This window comes from Anopheles darlingi, chromosome 2 (assembly GCF_943734745.1).
Source record: "Anopheles darlingi chromosome 2, idAnoDarlMG_H_01, whole genome shotgun sequence".
Classification (NCBI taxonomy): domain Eukaryota; kingdom Metazoa; phylum Arthropoda; class Insecta; order Diptera; family Culicidae; genus Anopheles; species Anopheles darlingi.
The window spans coordinates 48,237,063-48,254,402 of NC_064874.1; the positions used below are offsets into that span (position 1 = coordinate 48,237,063).

At 45.7% G+C, this 17,340-nt stretch overlaps 2 protein-coding genes across 6 annotated transcripts in view; both read right to left on the minus strand.

The window, feature by feature from the left end:
* Positions 1 to 1,495: 1,495 nt before the first annotated feature.
* Positions 1,496 to 6,619, minus strand: LOC125951875 (pickpocket protein 28-like). The gene is made up of 7 exons (XM_049680986.1): positions 5,396 to 6,619; positions 5,166 to 5,317; positions 3,844 to 3,961; positions 3,428 to 3,636; positions 3,289 to 3,349; positions 2,089 to 2,290; positions 1,496 to 1,955 (listed from the first exon to the last, which is right to left on the minus strand). The coding sequence occupies exons 1-7, from the start codon at positions 6,011 to 6,013 to the stop codon at positions 1,504 to 1,506; spliced, it is 1,812 nt and encodes a 603-aa protein (XP_049536943.1). The 5' UTR covers positions 6,014 to 6,619; the 3' UTR covers positions 1,496 to 1,503.
* A 2,010-nt stretch (positions 6,620 to 8,629) lies between these two features.
* LOC125951867 (band 4.1-like protein 4) overlaps positions 8,630 to 17,340 on the minus strand; it is a 101,227-nt gene continuing 92,516 nt past the window's right edge. For 4 of the 5 annotated variants that reach the window (XM_049680967.1, XM_049680968.1, XM_049680971.1 and 1 more), the window contains exons 13-14: positions 15,152 to 15,513; positions 8,630 to 9,768 (exon numbers count right to left, since the gene is read on the minus strand). In XM_049680967.1, the coding sequence (XP_049536924.1) occupies positions 9,759 to 9,768; positions 15,152 to 15,513 (372 nt within the window). In that variant the 3' untranslated portion in view covers positions 8,630 to 9,758. The remainder of the gene's footprint in view (positions 9,769 to 15,151; positions 15,514 to 17,340) is intronic. The other variant, XM_049680969.1, reaches the window with a different exon arrangement.

The following is a 17,340-nucleotide window of genomic DNA, read 5'->3' on the forward strand; positions in this document are numbered from 1 at the left end:
ATAAAGAGATGTGTGCTAATAAACATTTTTTATGGTTTTTGGTTTACTCAAGGTGAGCTCAAAAACGGTTGAAATTTTCTAAGGCTAAGGCTTGAAATCTTTGGATTTAACGCAGCTATAATTGAGGAAAGATGCGATTATAACAGCCTAGAACGGAAAAGGCAATCGAAAATCAAAAACAGAAATTTATATTACAGAAATTTAATTTTACAGAACAGAAATTTATTTTTTACGATATAGAAGACAAGGCCATGCCCTATAATAGATGCTCTTAGAAAAAAGCACTGTATCCCCGAAAAGGGCTCTGGAAGATGGCATAAAATACAAGGTAATTGCGAAGGCATGCTCTTCGTTTTTCAGTTACATCAATTCACAATTATGAACCCATTAATTGTGATTTCCAAACCATAATTTAATGACATTTTCGATCTGTTCTTATTTCTCAATGTGTACAGCATGAGCCAGAATGTTCGTCCGAATGTTTGGATACTAAAAATATTTGTGTAATGATCAACGTTCGTTCATAACTAACAATTGGGCGTTGAATTTTCATTCTTACTTACCGCCCAAAGGACTTTTGTATAGTCTAGGCTCGATATTTAAGGGATAGTTCGTATTTTGGAGGTTGATTTAAAGTTGGTTGGTGGAAGGCCAAGACCGACCATCGGTTGTAGCGTTTGATTTGTAAGTAAGAATATCCGTTCAGTTTCAATTATTCAGTACTGGTGATTGGACAAATCCACTACTCTTTATTTTCCTTAAGTAAAGCTTCTAGTGTTTCCGAATTTCAAACAATCTTTCAACAATCTGGTTTTGAAAAACCTTTATAGCCAAAAGATTCAGTAATTGATTAACAGCATATTCTAGACAAACCTTAAAACATAAGCAATTATCATTTCAAGTGCCACTAATAGCAAATAATCATCATACTCGTTGAATTCTAATGAGTGATCCATCATTAAACATTTCATTATTTGCATCAGCACTTTTCTCGAACGATGTTATTGAAATGAACAGAAAACCCAACACCAGCAAAGGCATATAGCTGCAATAGAAACAACAGTCAAAGGGTCTTCTGCGCACCAACTTGAACTACTAGTTAGTGAAAACACTAAAAGAGACAAATTTAAATGAAACTAATGCAATACCTAATGCAAGTATGGCCGTATGCCAGCGGTGGTCGGTGTGCCTCCAAACCATGTTATATGCAGCCCAGTTGTCCATTCAGGCGGTCAGTTTCCCTGCTTTGATTATGGATTCTGTGCGACGGCCCCAGGTAACGAGCAATCATTTTACATTTTGCGGTCAGTGCTTGCTGCGCTGCCGGAGGCTGCCACGGAACCGCGAAACTCTCGCTAATTGACTCTCTCAAAACAATCATAATCGTTACAACAGCACTCCATCACCTCTCCGCTCGTGCGTGTGTGTGTTTGTGCGGTCATGCATGTGCCATTGCCAATTATATATCCTTTACCAAGTGCGCCGAGGTGCGGGGGACGGGGTTCATTGTAACAACGGTAGGATGGGTTTCCGTTGCTTTCGCTGGCTAGTGGCGGCACTCCACGAGCGGGTCATAAACATGAGACCAAACTGGCGCCCCACAAAGTACACACACTCCATCAGCGTTATCAGCGACATGCCTGCCATGATGCCGAACATGCCACCAAAGTTGCTAAATATCTCGAACCAATAGTAGGCCACGTTCTGCTTGTACATCCACGTTTCCGGTTGACCGAAGAAGATGCGCACCACGCTAACGTCCCGCACGTCACCGATGCCGGCCGTAATGCTGAAACCATCGCGGTTCGACGGTATAAGGGGTAGGGCCGAGGCCGTGATCTGGTACTTGCTGTCCGAGCAGGAAGGCAGACAGTCCGGGCAGAGCAGCGACTCTTCCATCTCCTTCTCCAGCCCCGGTATCTGCACGATGTCCGTTATCACCGTTGACCATTTGACTGCCGGGAAAGTAGGGAACCGACGAGCGTTAATACCGCATTCCGGAACACGGAATGTCCGAACGCTGTACCGAGTGCACCGGGTTTCGAGGGTTGGAACATAATTAACAGCGAGTACGAGAGATATACTTACTTTTGTACTTGTTCAGACAGGCGATATGCTGCAGGTTGCAGATCGTGACCGATTTGCTGCCCACATTAGTGGCCGTCGACATGAAGAACGGTACACACTCGCACAGCGCCAGCACACTTCGGATGCGGCACGTGGCCACACAGTTACTGCGCCCGTACACGGATCCATACTTGAGCAGCTCGTTTCGGAACACACACTGGCGCTGTAATGAAGGGGAAAGGACCCGCCCCCATCCCGGGGGGAGGACAGTCATCGGTTAGCAGAGCATTAGCGAAAAACATATTAGCCAGCAATAGCAAAATGTGTCCACCGTAGAGGTGTGTCCGCAAACCGCACATCAGTCCATCATCATCACCTGCATCTAGGGAGGTCTGGTCCGGTAGTTAGTAGGCCATGGTTCGAGTACTCACTGCAACGATGCCTTGTTTGTCCATGTTTTGCGTTGCCCGAGTGACCCGAAAGTGGAGAGTCTCGTAGCGATGTGGTTTTATGGGATGGCCAGAAGGACTATCCCAGACTAATGGTGACTGAGTGTTTCAGCCAGTGTTACGGCTCTTGGTGGTGCAGGATACTTCGGGTTCGCCCTAGGATTCGGACACTTTTGATTTACTCCAACAAAACATAATTGTAGAGAGACCGTCAGGTTCCAATAATGTTGGTGCAGGAGTTTGACTTCGAAATTCGGAACGAAATTGGAGCTTCAAATTAATTCTAAACCCCGATTCAGACTTTTAGATTTGAAATTGCTAGTTAAGCACATTTATATGCAGTTTGCAGTACCCTAATTGAAACTTAAAATCGCATTAACTATCTTCTTGAAACTGGTTGAAGCTTGGTTGAAGCCATCATCCCTCACACAGACACACACACACACATATACATTCAATCCATTCCTCCAAAAAGCTGTGCGATCTACGCGAATCCGTGCGAGGAGATGATAACGAGTGATGACAGTTGGGCGGGGATAGTAAAATACCATTGGCCCGATTGCATTGGTCATATATCCACGACAACATTCCAGAGCGTGATTTAACCCGTGTACCGCTCCATTCTTCCTCAACCAAACGGATGATGAACGCTCAGCTATGAAACTATAAAATACCGAACCTGAAATACCACGTCGCAATTCCGGGTAACTCCAAGTGTCCTCTTCCCTTCGATGCACCGGTGTTGGGGAACATTTCGAAATAAATTAATTACCTCCTGCGCTAGGACATTCCACACCGGGGCAGTAGAGCCCCACAGAGCAGCGGAACCTAGACTTGGGATCAACTAGCATAGCGCTGAGTGGCTGTCACGACTGTTCCCGTTCCCGGGGTTTTACGCGGTTTGAACTCACATGAAGGTGCACAAAAGGTAGTGGGGTGGTACGACCGTGTCCACCGTGTCCATCATTACCTTCTCTCTCGAGTAGCCCAGCACATCCGGTTCGCTGTTGATGGTGATGGCATCGACGCGGATGAACGTCTCCGTGCCGAGGTGTATGAACTGCTCGCTTACACCACCGGCGGTGATGTCCGGCACTTCGTTGGGATTGAAAATTTGAAGCTGAAGTACACACGGGCAGATAGAGAGAAGCACATCGTTAGATGGATGCGAGAGGCCGTGATGGGATGGGAGAATGTTGTTTTTTTCGTTTTTGGAGATAGAAAACACCCCTCCGGGAAAATTCATTTTGTATTCCCTTGCGTACCGCGAAGAGTCGCGGGTCGCGAAAAGGGGTCAAAGGTAAAGGGAGGGTTCAGTTTTTTGTACATTGAATCCGATGTTGTTGAACAGGTTGTAGAAGTAGTCATTAGTGGAACCATTCAGTAGCAGTACCAATCCCATTTCCGGTCCCGTGACGTCCAAGTAGTACGGCGGTGGATGAATTCTGCAACGAGTAACCGCGAAAGAGGTTTGTACCAGTGAGGAGCATCGATTTGAGCATTTGGTTTTGAATGAATTCCGCCGTTAAAACCAGTACCAGTGCTTTGCTGGGTTTTGGTATAAAAATTGATTTATTGCCAAATTTTACCTTTCAATTTCTTCAAACTTATGGCAATGTAGTATGGCAAAGTGTGAATATGCTCGTGTTTATGCTTCGACATTGATACAAAATGATGGACAAACTTTTTGCTAGTTTGTAAAAAATATCATTTCTAATGAACAGGTGATCGAAAAGTGTCGAAGAAATCTTTAGCTTAGCTGAAAAATGTATTGGAACAAATGACAACAGACAAATTGACAAATTAAAAATAGTTCATAGAAAGCAACAAAACTTGAACAAGAAATGGTAACTACAACGATCACAAGCGCAATAAATGCATCACTTTCGCAGTTCGCAGAATAAATTGGACGATTTGCCTTTGTTTGGTCGGGATACATTAACTCATTTGCTATGCTCTCTAGAACGAACGAAATGTTTTAAATACAATAAGAATTCCACTACTAAATGTGTCATTCTGTTTCGTAGCAGTAAATAAATTGCTGATACGCAGATACTTAAAGTGCATTGTTTGAAAAAATCTGGGATGAAATATTATAAAGATGTATGCAAACCGATGTTATTTCTAATTTAAGTTTATGCAACATTTTGCGTAAATTTTACCTAGTTCGCAAATATTTCTTTGGCCTCTCTTTGCCATCATTGACGATCATTTTTTCTATAATATGTATCAGTTTTTAATTGAGCTTCATAACAGTGTGAAGCGTGTTAAAAGAACTTAAATAATTGCTATATCCGCTACCTTTTATTCAAATTGATGTGATTGCTGCGTCGATATGAACAGACTGGAAAACATGTAATCCATCGAAGTGCAAGGATGGAAATTTATTTAGGAAGACACGCATTTCTTCTTAAGTGTTTAAAAATAACAACTAATAACAGCTAATAATTACACGCTGTTATTGCGTGTGTTGATCAAATTTTGCATAAAATGTGGCGGAAAGATGTACGATTCTTCAATTCGGGTGCTTGATAATCACATCAACACTGCTTCTAACTGTTTTGTCCTAGCAAATAGACGATCACAGAAAATACTACAGACCCAAATGGCACTCAAACGATGCCCTGGGACGATCAATCGCACACTTACTCGTTATCCTCATTGTGACCGATAAAGTTGAACGTACAGCAGAAGCCGTACTGCGTGCGACGCACCTCGATCATATCGTTCCGCAGCATACAAGGCAGTTCGATGCTTTTCCAAAAGCACCGCAGCAGCATATCCTCACAACGGGGCGACAGCTGCAAGAGTGTTGTTCCGGAGGAAAAACCGTTGTCTAAGGACAGCCCCCCCCCCCCCCTCACTAGAACCCTTCCTACCTTGGCAAGCGTCTCGAGCGTACTGTACATCCCGGTCGCGTTGCTTACGTCGTGCAGATCGAGAAACTCCTGAAACTTGGTCATCTGATGCAGATTCTCGAAATCGTAATCGTACAGCTTCCCGAGCAGGGCTATCTGATCGAGAAAGTAGCTCGTGTTGCGCCGCTGCGTGTCCCGCTGGGCCAGCGTTTCCGCGTACCGGAGGGCGGCGGTCCGCGAGATGCGATTATTGTTGCACAGCGAGATCGCCGGAAACGGTACGTGCTCGATCGGATAGATCGTATCGTGCAGCGTGGTAATCAGTGGATTGGCCGTAAACTTACCCCAAGCGGACACGATGATCGCCACCAGGGTGGCCGCTTCGAGGATAAGGGCCAACAACCAGAACAACCGCTCCCAGATCGAGCGTTCGGCGTTGGCCAACTGCTTGTAGCAGTGGGCCGTTATCGAAGCAAACAGTTGGAACAGTTCCTCCCTGAAGCTGTATCTCCGATGTGTTTGCTGTTGTTGCTGCCGTTGGCGGAACTGACTCGCCGAATCTTCGGACATTCCCAGGCGCGTACCATCGGAAATGGTTGACAGTTTACGGTGCTGATCGGTTGGCGTTTTTATTTCCATCACACCCGGGGAAGGGGGACCGTCTGATGATGAATGTAGTTTCCAAAAAGGCTGAGTTCTCTTCGTCGGAGTTACTACAAACACACAACAAACATGCACACCGACCGACTGGTTGGAGTGTTTTGGCTTCGACTTCAAAGACAACACTTCTGGCAAGACCGACAAGAAGTGAAGGACTCGATCAGCAAACCGACGACCGATTATTCGAGGTTGTGGTTGAGAGATTGGTCTGTGTTTTCATTTCGTGTCCCCCTCCCAGCCGGCCACCGACCAGTCGTGGGTGTGTCATGTGCGCTAGTTCATCAAATATTTACTCAGCTCCATCATCAACAGCAAATCCTTTCCCGCTGTCGTTTGCAATCATCAGAAGACCATGAAAGGGGGAACACGAACAGGAAATCCTAAACATTCGATTTTTCTCGCTTTCCATGCGCTCACACTCTCTGTCTGTCTGTCTCTGTCTCTCCTCTCCCCTCTCACTCCATAGTCTGTTTATGATGAGTTGCAGTGTCTGTGGCATGTTCGAATGATAATGAGCAGCAAAACCATTACCGTGATGATTTGTATGCGAAGGAATAACATAAAGTACAGTACCGGCGACCGAAAGACAGTACTCGTCGCTATTCGATCCACACGGAAGGCAACACGGTTGTAATAGGCGACAGAAACAGGCCGGCGATGGCGTGAGCCGGCTGGACGTATGAATATTAATATTCATGCCGTCGATCTACCCTCACAAACGCCTTCGGCAACGGTAGTGATGGTGGTGGTGGCGGGATCGTTTTCACGCTCGCAGCCATCGGGAGTTTTCCAGCGGGCAATGAATCAAACAACCTATCCTGCCAGTTGCCTGACTCTCTTTTAGGGGCTGCTATCGATTCGCATTCCTCCAGGCAACGGTACCACCCCCCTTTTCACGCCCGCTCGTGAATTATTTTTTTCATTATTTATGAGCCAAAGCAAATGTTGGTTGGTTGGTTGGAGTTCCCCTCCCGCCACCGCAACTCAATCGTTGAAACAAACATTCACGAGCGGAAAGTGTGTTTTAATAGGGCGCTAGTCGTGTCGTGTGCCGCGTAATATTGGCGCGAAGCGAAGCGATCCGATGGAACTAGGATTCGTTCTAGTACAAGAGCGTATCGTCTATTTTGTCACATGATCGCTCGTTATTGCTCGTCAATTTTGTACGCACGAAATGAAATCAGGAACTCGTAATTGAACCTCATTGTGGTCATGGAAAGAAAACGATTGGAGCTGGAGAAATACTGAATTTTGATAGGTGCATTCATGCTATTGTGAACCATTTGAATAGGTTTGTGGTGCATTTTGGTCTGTTCCAAATAATTGTGTTAGATATTACCATAATCGTTGAATAGAAGAAGCTTCAGTTGATACATTTCTTAGTTGAAGATAAAAGGAATTGATGATTGCTTGCGATAATTTAATTGTAGATCATTAGATGTTCCAGTTATTAATTTCTGGTATGGAAATGTTGTCATTTGGCCCAAACAGTAGTTTAAGAAGAATGTTGCAGAGCTTTCTTTTTAATGTAGCTTATGATGCACAAATTCAATGGCTATAGGAAGCACATTTTGTCGTGTTATATGATTAACTGAAGAAAATCGATAACAATACTTATGCAGTGAAAAAGATTTGAAGCCAAATTTTTTGTTTCAAATCAAATTTGTTTCAAATTTCAAATCAATCAAATCAATCAAAAAAACACATTCCTATCTGTGTCCTATTGGAATTGACTTAGAACCAATTGGAAGAAAATGGTGCCGACACATGTTGAACATGGAAATCCGAATGGTATTTTCGCTATCTTTTTTATGAAAACTCTGAATTGCACAGTTGAAAATAAAAGATTTTTTTTGTCGAAAATATGGCTCTGTACTCTGGCGGACGTAAGCTTATTAGAAAAATATTCTTTCAACAACAGAGAAGGTTTGATACGTTTCGAGAAAGAAGAAGGTTCAAACGAAAAACCAATTTGGAGAATTTCGTCCAAATTTCACGTTCTTGGATATGGTCTGATTATAATTTACAGTCAACAGTAATTGTTGGTGGATAAATTGATTCTTGTTCGATGTAGCAATTCTGAAAAGCCCCGTTACGTTGTAACTAGACAGTCAAGATTTTAGAACAACTTTTCAAACGAATATCTGTTGGAGGAAAAACCCCTGAGGGGCAGCGCGTGATATTCACTGGGATAAATTATCGTATGCCTCGATCAACTCCATCAGTTACACAATCCGTCTTTAACCGTTTTTTTTTATTGAATTTTTATTGTTTTGAGAAGATAAGTCCGAAAATACGTACGCCAAATCGTTTGTTACATTTAGTCCTTTTGTTTTCTTTTAAATTTGTCCACATCCCGATGCTGAAGGGAACGAAAAAGACACAAAGTAGTAACGTAACAGCTCAAACACCTATCCGTGGTGGTGAAACCAGCAGCGATACGCGACGTGACCGACATTCCTCGTTTAGTTTCCCTTTCAGTTCGAGTGAAATAAGATACGGCCCCAGCCCTCCGTTTATCGAGGAAGCATCAGCAAAGGGAGGGAGGGTGCGTGTAATCGAGACAATCAAAGACTTGTGAGGCAGTGTGAGAAGTTTTGTAGCGTGTTCGATCATGTATGTATTGCCGATTGGTTGATCATAATAATCATAATAGTAAGAATAATACTCTGCGCGCTTCTGCGTCGAGCCAGGTGGGACTTGCGCGAGTGACAAGTGACCGCAGTACCATTTGACCCCGCGCTCGACGATGCTCCGGTACACCTAACAATAAGATTGCTCACATCGAATGTGTTTATGATTTAGCCTGATGCAGCTACTGCTGCTGCCTGTTGCTGCTGCAGCCGCTGCTGGCGCGTGCAGTGGGGGCTTCTTTAATAAGTAAAAATAGTTACTGCCTAGTGCCGCTACGGCCGAAGTAGTAGTAGTAGTAGAAACATCGAAACTTAAACACTAGCTGCTGGATGAGTCTTAGACACGAGAAGACGACTTACGGTACGTGTGTGCGCATTTGCATAAATGAGAACTTTGATAACTATACATACAACATACAACATACACACAGACACATACATACACACGGAATAAAACACACGAACGAACACAGAGACCCGTCAGACACATCCGAGAACGTGAATTGGTCGTCACGCCACGTGACTTCGGGCACGACTTGCATGTGCATCTCGCGATGTCGTTTTTCCCGGTTAAGGTTTGCTTTTTTTTCTCTTTTTGTTGCTTCTGTTTTGTTTCTGGTTTTTTTTGGTTCTGGATTGCATTTCAAGTGGTCATCGTACTGCTATACAGGATACACAACTTTTTTTTTTGTTATATAAAATACACTCCCTAAACTCTAAATCGAACGCGCACTGGCGCGTTTCGTGGCGCATCTCGCTCATAGTACAGGATAGTACAGCGTGGAGTACAGCAAACAGCGATTAGATGGTAGAATGTAAAAAAAAAAACAAACGTTAATTTTTTGGCTCACTCCGTATTCAGGCTTTTACAGTTTTCAGTTCCTCCGCGCATCCTTAACATCTAATTCGTTGGTAGAAGAATCGTCGACTGATCGGTCCGTGCAGCTGCCGTGTGGTCACCATCATCCCGACACCATAGCCCGTGTATGAGAGTCAATCAGTGGGATGGTGACAGACCCAGACAGTGCCATCGAGCTGCTGCTGCAGGTAGCATCCGCGCGATTACAGTTCCGTACTCATCTCACCCATAATTATTGGGCCCTGGAATGAAAGTGCAACAAAAAAGGGAAACAGGAAACGGCGTGGCGTTACATACGGTTAAAAGTACAACAAGGGGGGGTCGGGTGGTAATCGCTGAGGTTGATAATCGCGTTGCGCAATCGCAAACCCTTGTTGAACGAAAAAAAAAAACGCTGTTGGTTCAGACTTCAGTTGGAGGATTTGTTAAAATTAATGAGCTGCTCGGTGATTGGGGGGAGATGGTAGAGGAAATGGAAAATTGATTTTCATTTACTGGTCACCGGACTCCCGCGCACACACACACACTTCACATACGCGTTCTTTTGCGGCCAAACAAGAGCGCTCTTCAACGGGGTGAGCGGGATGTGGAGTTTTGTACAGAGTGCGTTGAGTGCGCGAGCATTAATTTACCCTTCAATTGTTAATGTCCAACGATTGTGTGTGTGTGATGTGCGGTTGGTGTGTTCTCCCGGAAAATGGGGTCGAAATGCGTTTTACCATTTTCTCCTAAATACTGGAATGAAAGGATTTACTCTACCAGCCCGATTCCGGGCCACTACGATATACCGCTTCAAAGCATTCTACTAAATAACATCAAACGCATGGTTTGCAGAATGTGTGTTCGTGTGTGGGTGTGCTTATTGCCCAAATACCGCCTCCCCCGCTCCCCACGTAATCTCTGTTCCGTGTGACTGAAGCGTCAGTGGAATTTGGTGCTTATTTACAACGCCATTTTACGCATCAGATAGGTTCACGTCCAACACCGCAACACGCCCTACCTGGCGTATATGTGTTTCAGGTGTTATCTGGAGGAAAAAAAAACTGCTGTTTTCCCCCTAACGTGTTTTGCTTTCCACGACCACCATCCACATCATCATCTCGTATTACATCGTAGCAGGCAATGGACGGTGTATGCAAATAAGCTATGGATTAAATTAAATTTGTTCCACTAATTGGAACTAAATTTGCGCTTCGCGGCTACGCGAGTAGTGGTAAGTGAATAATGACTCCACTCTCACGCCCAATTCGCTCCGGATGAGCGGTGAACTGCTGATGGCGATGATGCTGATGGTGATGATGTCCTGTGGACTGATGCAGAGGAGCAAAAAGGGCGAAGACCATCGATAAGCGATGCCAAAGTGAGTAAGTGAGCCTTCCCGAGGTCTGGTGCATGGAAGGAAGAGAGGAAGAGCTAGCGTGAGAGAGAGAGAGAGAGAGAGAGAGAGAGAGAGTGACTAACGGGCTGATGAAATGGCAGGATAATACCGCAAACGGGCCACAGGACATCAGGCTCTGTTTTGGGATCGACCGATCCGAGGAGACAGGTGGTGGTGGAGTGAATAATTAATCATAGTTTTAAAGCAAATAGATTGCTCTATTAGTCGGTTGTCATGCCACCCCAGTGGGAAGGGGCTGCTACGGTTGTCGGGTGACCAGCCATCGACGGGGAATTGATTTCGATATAATTGTTTATGTTGCTGGCCGTTCGCTTCGTACCATGATGGAGACCTGGCCTGCCTGGCAAGCAGACCAGTGGTCGGGCTAGGCTTTAGCATGGAATTAAGCCGAATTGGGACCGTATGGGGGGTATATGTTTGATCACAAGAGCTTATCCTGTCGTCATCCTCGTTGTCGTTGTCGTTGTCGTTGTCGTTGTCGTTGTCGCTCAGCTTAGTATAGGAGCCGGGATCGGCATCGTGTTACAGTAGAGCTGGCGAGAGCGTACCGGTTCTCGGTTCGTGTATGTACTTTCGCTTTGTTTGGTATCTGTATGGGCTTATTGATGCAACACTGTGTGCATGCTGATGAAGCGGTGGTGCTACAATGTTTACCATAAGGAGAGTGACAGAGATAGAGGGTGAGGAAAGATTCTACTACCCATCCCGAGGCGTAGACGGTGATAGATAACATTTACAAACGCTATCATCATCATCATCATCATCGTCAGGTTGACTTTTGGAGAATGTAGCTTCCATGATGCTTTGTAACAGTAAACGGGTATTGCTGGGTCGCTTTATCCACGGCCGCCATAGAGTTATATGTAGTGAAATCCATTACAATCTGTGACTCATTTGTAATGCCACTATTACAACATTCCTTCTTGACTGATTTCATCGTTTTAGCAGTTGTTTACTTTTCATCTATTTGTAGTAAAAGTCTCATGTCGAGATCTCTTCCATAATTTGAACCTATAATGCTTAATTAAATATTCTAAACCATGGAAATGTGTGGACATTACTAATGAGAGCGATCGAAAAAGGTCAGGTTACAGCCCATGTGTTTAGCAGAGGTTCATAATTATTCTTTTATATACACCATTTCAGGTTTAAGGTTCGCAGGAAATCAGCAGATTTTCCAAGCAGACAGGGATTCGCACAAAATAAATGAGATCTAAGTTATTTGTTTTCAAAACATGTTTCAAAACAAATATTCTACATTCTATAACGTATAATGGAAATTTTTACATTGTATAATATTGCTCAAATATGTCGACTAAGTCACAATTTATGCGTTGTTTGAGGCATTCAAATTCTACATACAAAGTGGAGGATCCTAGCGAGTATTTGAGGATTAAGGAAAAATCATGATCAACTGCTTTTTGTTATTTTTTACCCAAAAATACCACAATATCTCTTTAATTTGGTACCTGAATGGATTTTTTGCATTGCAGCTATGGCGATTTTCGTGCGTCCTTTCACCAAAGGAGACGATCTTTAATGCAGTTGATGTTAAAAAAATCACTTTAAAGCCGCAACAAAAAGTAAACTACCTCAAAGATCGTAAAAAAAATCATCAAATTTTGGGTGCGTGCTTTTCTGTCTAGTTCTACTCATCTGCAAGCCTCTCCGCTTGATTATTCGCCTCATAAATGGCGCAAGATTCAGTGATTTTGATGCAAACACACATCGGCACGAGAGATACCCTCATTTGTATGGCGTCAGTCGTGTAGACCGCGCCTGGCCCTATGATTAGCTCGCGTGGTTAGCTCATCAAATAGTACAAAAGCACAAAACAAACGGAAGCGGAGTGGTTTTTTTTTTCTTCTAACGGACGGAGTCACTGCAATCATAGCAAGCGGTCCTGTAACGCGAGGCAATCACATAACGTTGCACAGCTTCCTTTGCGTTGCGCTGAAGAAGCAGAACTTTACCGTGGCAGAACGATCCGGCGATGCAACTAGACCACTCTGGCAAGGCGATAAGTATGTTATCTCAGCACAGCGCATGTTACGTTTCGAGCACCCGTTGCATGACTCCCAACGTCCGCCTTAGTGTGCTGCTGTTGAACAACAATCCATCTGCCGACAAGGCAGGCAACCGTGCGGCTTGGCCGTTTGTGCTCGTTCGCTCGGTTCGGCATTCCCGAGATTCCCGAGCAGTTTATTGAAATTTGCCAACCAACGTGCTGGCCCCGGTGTCTGGCCAGAGTTTTGCCGACTGGCAAAGTTTGCGCGAAGCGTTTGCGGTTCTCTACCACGCCACGATCCCGATTCGCTGAGGTTCATAGGAAGCGAAAGAACTGCGAGCGAGTACTGGACGGAACACACGGTAAAAGCCCAGCTGTAGTCTAGTTTTTTTTTTGGTAAAGAATGGCAAGCAACCCTTTTATCACGGCCACGGATGCTGGCAGGGTTACATCATGACCCCATGGTACGGCTTGTTGTGGTGATGATGAGGCAAAAGGTGCGAGTGCGAATTGGACCGGTGGTTTGGTACCGAGCAACGGTACTGTCTAGCTGGCTGGCTGGCTGGCTGGCTGGCTGGCCGGCGGTACGGGTCATTATATTTGTTTGAGGAATTTTCCCCGAGTTTTCCTAGCACAAAGTTGCCCAAAGTTGAGGTTCGCTCTGAAAAAAGAAAAAAAAAACACTTCCAACCGTTCGAAGGACCGACCGACGCCAGAACCGCGCCGACCGAATTGAGTCATAGTTCCCGGAGGGGTCCACGGCACGATGAGTACTGCCACAACGGTTTCCCAGCTAAGTAGCAGTTTGCTTGTCGGAAAATTCGAAACCGGCACTTGAGAGCCTGGCTTTTTCAGGCTGTTTTGCTAGCTACGAGGCTTCTCGTCCGAGTTTCAATGAACATTATGCTATCTTAATGAGCTGTAAAGCGAACCTAACCACTAACAATGAAGTGCAGGAACCTTGGTTGCTGGTCGCAGGATGTGCCATTGTTCGATGAACATTTCCGGCGGCAAGTGATCGTTACGGTTGCTCGTTCTTTCACCGTTCTGCTCTGCTCGATCGACACAAAACCAGGGAACGGTACCGTTCGGAGTTGGAGAAGAGAGTGAGGACTAATCGCAATTTCACAAACATCCTAAAGTGAACCAAAACCGGTCGCTATCACTCGCAGTGATATGCTTTCATCTTTGTCACCATCTTAGGGCGAGGAAACCGTTTGATGGAATCGCTACGCATCGGCTACGAATACACAAGATTATCACCTTGGAGAGTCGCCATTTCTTAGTAAAGCAGCTCATCCTACTCAACGTCCCTGAGGTGGAGGGGAAAAGGGTTACTAGCAGCCATTCACGAAATACCCCCAAAGGAGTCGGCCTCGGTATCCTTATGTCGATGCCTCATACCCATTCCCATTAACCGGGGCCTAGCCAGTAGAAGCAAAACATGATTACTTTCACCATCCCATCCCAAGGATATCGGGTGTCATTTGAGTGTGTGCTAGTGTGTGTGTGTGTGATTACACCATGCATGGCGAGCTGGGGGACAAGGGGAGCTTATTCGTTTGTAACACCCTTTGCTCTACTAGGAATCGACGCCACGAGCATCCCTTTTATCGCACACACACACACATGAAGGGCAGATTAGCATGTTACCATGGATGCGCCGCGCTTGTGCTATGAACCATCAATGATCATCGTCATCAACAACAACAACAACAACGACAATCGCAGTGTCCCCAAAATAGGCCACCATGGCGTTACCATGGCACCGCCTGGTGTGTATTTTAAGCTCGCGAAAATGTTTCTTTTGCGACAGTAGGCTTTGAATGTGTGATGACGTGGTACTGTTGTCGAAAATGGAGCGAAGGAATCACGAACATTGGAATAATTTTGGAGTAAAACTGAGTTTTTATATGTTTTTTTTTTCATTCTAGGATGAATAGGTTAAGTTATGCTGCGCAAAAAGGGTATGACCTGCGTTTGAAGTGAAGCTGCAATCGAGAACATCTAATAGGATCGTACAAATAGATGAGCGAAATGAATCTACAACGTCCGGAGTTAGTGAAAACCCTCTGTTGGACCTTCTATGTGTGTGTGACTACAACCTGATAAATTGTGGAGGAATGAAGATAATATGAAGTGAAGGGACTAAACTCAGACAGGGCGCTACTACTGGTCAGTTCCCCCTCTCCCCGTCACCGTTGGTGCTACTACTTACCGTCTGTGGCTCTGTATGATAGGTGTTAGTATCAGTTCTAAGCTGGACGAACGATGAGTGATGTTCTTACCGACACCAGCGAACCGACCAGGACTGCCAGTGCCGGTCGTTCCGGTTGCACCGGCAGTGCCCCACTGTGGTCCTCCGCCACCACCGACCATCTTGCCAAGCACCTCGGAGCCCACCTCGGTGGCTTTGGATGGACCACCAATGCCGCCGCCACTACCACGCCGATACACCGGTGGCACTAGTGGCGGTGCCGGTGACCCCTGACCTGTGGGGCTTGTGGGCGAGCGTACCGTGCCCGCTTCCGTTTGCATGTTGCCATTCTCATTCCCACCGGCGCAGACCGTTCTCGGTTTCTAGAGGAGCAGAAGAGGGAGAGACGAAGTCGGAAAAAGACCAAGAGGAGAAGGGGGGCGCGGAACACGCCTGATTAGGGATCGGCGCAATGGATCCAAAAGGGGCGGGGGCAGGGGTGTACATGCACGGGGTGTTGGTTGGCGTTTCGTTCGGCTCGGTTCGCGATTTTAGGCGAAGCTCGACTCGAGAAAGCACGGAACCAACGGGTAGTAGAAGGGCTTCAGGAGGGAGGTTCATGCAATGTTAGATACATTGTGCAGGGCCAACAACGGGTGGCGTGGTAAAGGTCAAACATTAATAACAATAACAACAAACAAACATTTAAAAAATACAAACAAGGGATACATAGAACCTCGCGGAGTCCACGGAAATGTGAAATCCGCGCTTTGAGAGCATGCAGGAATATAACAGAACAGAGAATCTGAACCACTGAGCGCAACATAGGAAATTTGGTGGTGGCCTCCAGGTATACAGGTAAGTGTGCGAGTGTGTATGTGTATGTGTGTTTGCGGTGGCTAGATTGGAATTTCATTAGTCTGGAGTCCATTTTTAGGGCTTTGAAGTGGCCTAGGCCTTGGAGTCGATGCAGGAATGCATCGCGAACTACCTGAGCGCTGTGGTCCCATGTTCGTTCTGTTAAATTGAGCGCAAGAACTAGCTGGAGTCTGGTCAGACGGCATAGCCAGTGCGCCAATCGAGGGAAAAGCAATCAAAACTGAACCTCACGCTTTTACATGGAGCTTTGGTTTCACAAAGTAGACCTTAAGTCCCCGGGCGTGGGCTTTTGGTGGGGAGATTCGGTTTTCATGCGGTGGATGCGAAAGTAGTTCCAGGGACCGGCATGGAAGCAAGAAACAAAACAGCAACTTCCGGGAACAATAACAGAAACATGAAAAATGCTGTACCAACGGTTGGAACTGGAGCTGAAGCTGGAGAGCTCACCAGGTAGCAGAAAGGAGCAGACAGATCGACGGGAAAAAAAATCTTTGTTTTTCCTTTCTGTCCGCCGTCCGACCAGTTGTTGCCCCTGGATAGGAGCCGCCAGAGCGAAACAGTAAACTGCCACATCGTTTACCGTTCCGACGAAGTCAATAACCGACAAGCAAAAAAGCATTGAGAGTCCCGATGTCCTGTGGGGTGTGTCGCGGGATCAAAACGGTAAAAGCTTTCTCCCCAGCCCGGACAGGGTATGTCACGATGTTGTTGTTGTTGCTGTTGATGTTACCAAGTTGGTCAGGCGTTTATTTGCAAAACCGAGAAGCAACTTTGCAACAGGGCGGTGAATGATTTTCGCATAAAAAGAATGGTGGAAAGAAGAGCGGGGAGGAGATGCGCATGATAATGTGGACATGAGCACCACCGGGCACCAGTCGGTGCGCATATTTTGCATTCGCTACATACTTTTGTGCTCGCTGTGGTGTGTTTCTTCTCCAGATTTTGCCAGATACCAAGTGCTATCTTCATTTCTTTGCTGCCAGTTACTGGGCGTCTCCATTTTCTCAGCAGCGCACCGGAGCACCGGAACAAAGTTGCATTCTTTGTTCGCTCCGGGCGCATACCTTCGGCGAATACGGATCAAACGGTACTCGGTAGGGATGGCAGCACGAGAAGAATGAAGCAAGAAAAGAAAGTAAGAGAGAGAGAGCGCATTCCTGGCTGGCGCGGGCGATGCAAGGACCAATAATGAAAGTTCTCGCACCGCGGACAGAAGTGTAACGGACCGCGCATTTGAACCCGAGCTTTTGCTCACCCGTTCCACTTTCCACGCTCGTGTTCTACTTTCTTGCCGGTTTGTTGTTATTACCGGAAGCGGAAATATTGCTTGC

Coding starts and splice junctions, on each gene's coding strand:
- LOC125951875 (XM_049680986.1), bottom strand. CDS start 6,013: ATGGAAATAAAAACGCCAACCGATCAGCACCGTAAACTGTCAACCATT. Junction 3,962..5,165: donor GGTCACAATGAGGATAACGA/GTAAGTGTGCGA, acceptor TACTCGTTGCAG/AATTCATCCACCGCCGTACT. Junction 3,637..3,843: donor TCAACAACATCGGATTCAAT/GTACAAAAAACT, acceptor TGTGTACTTCAG/CTTCAAATTTTCAATCCCAA.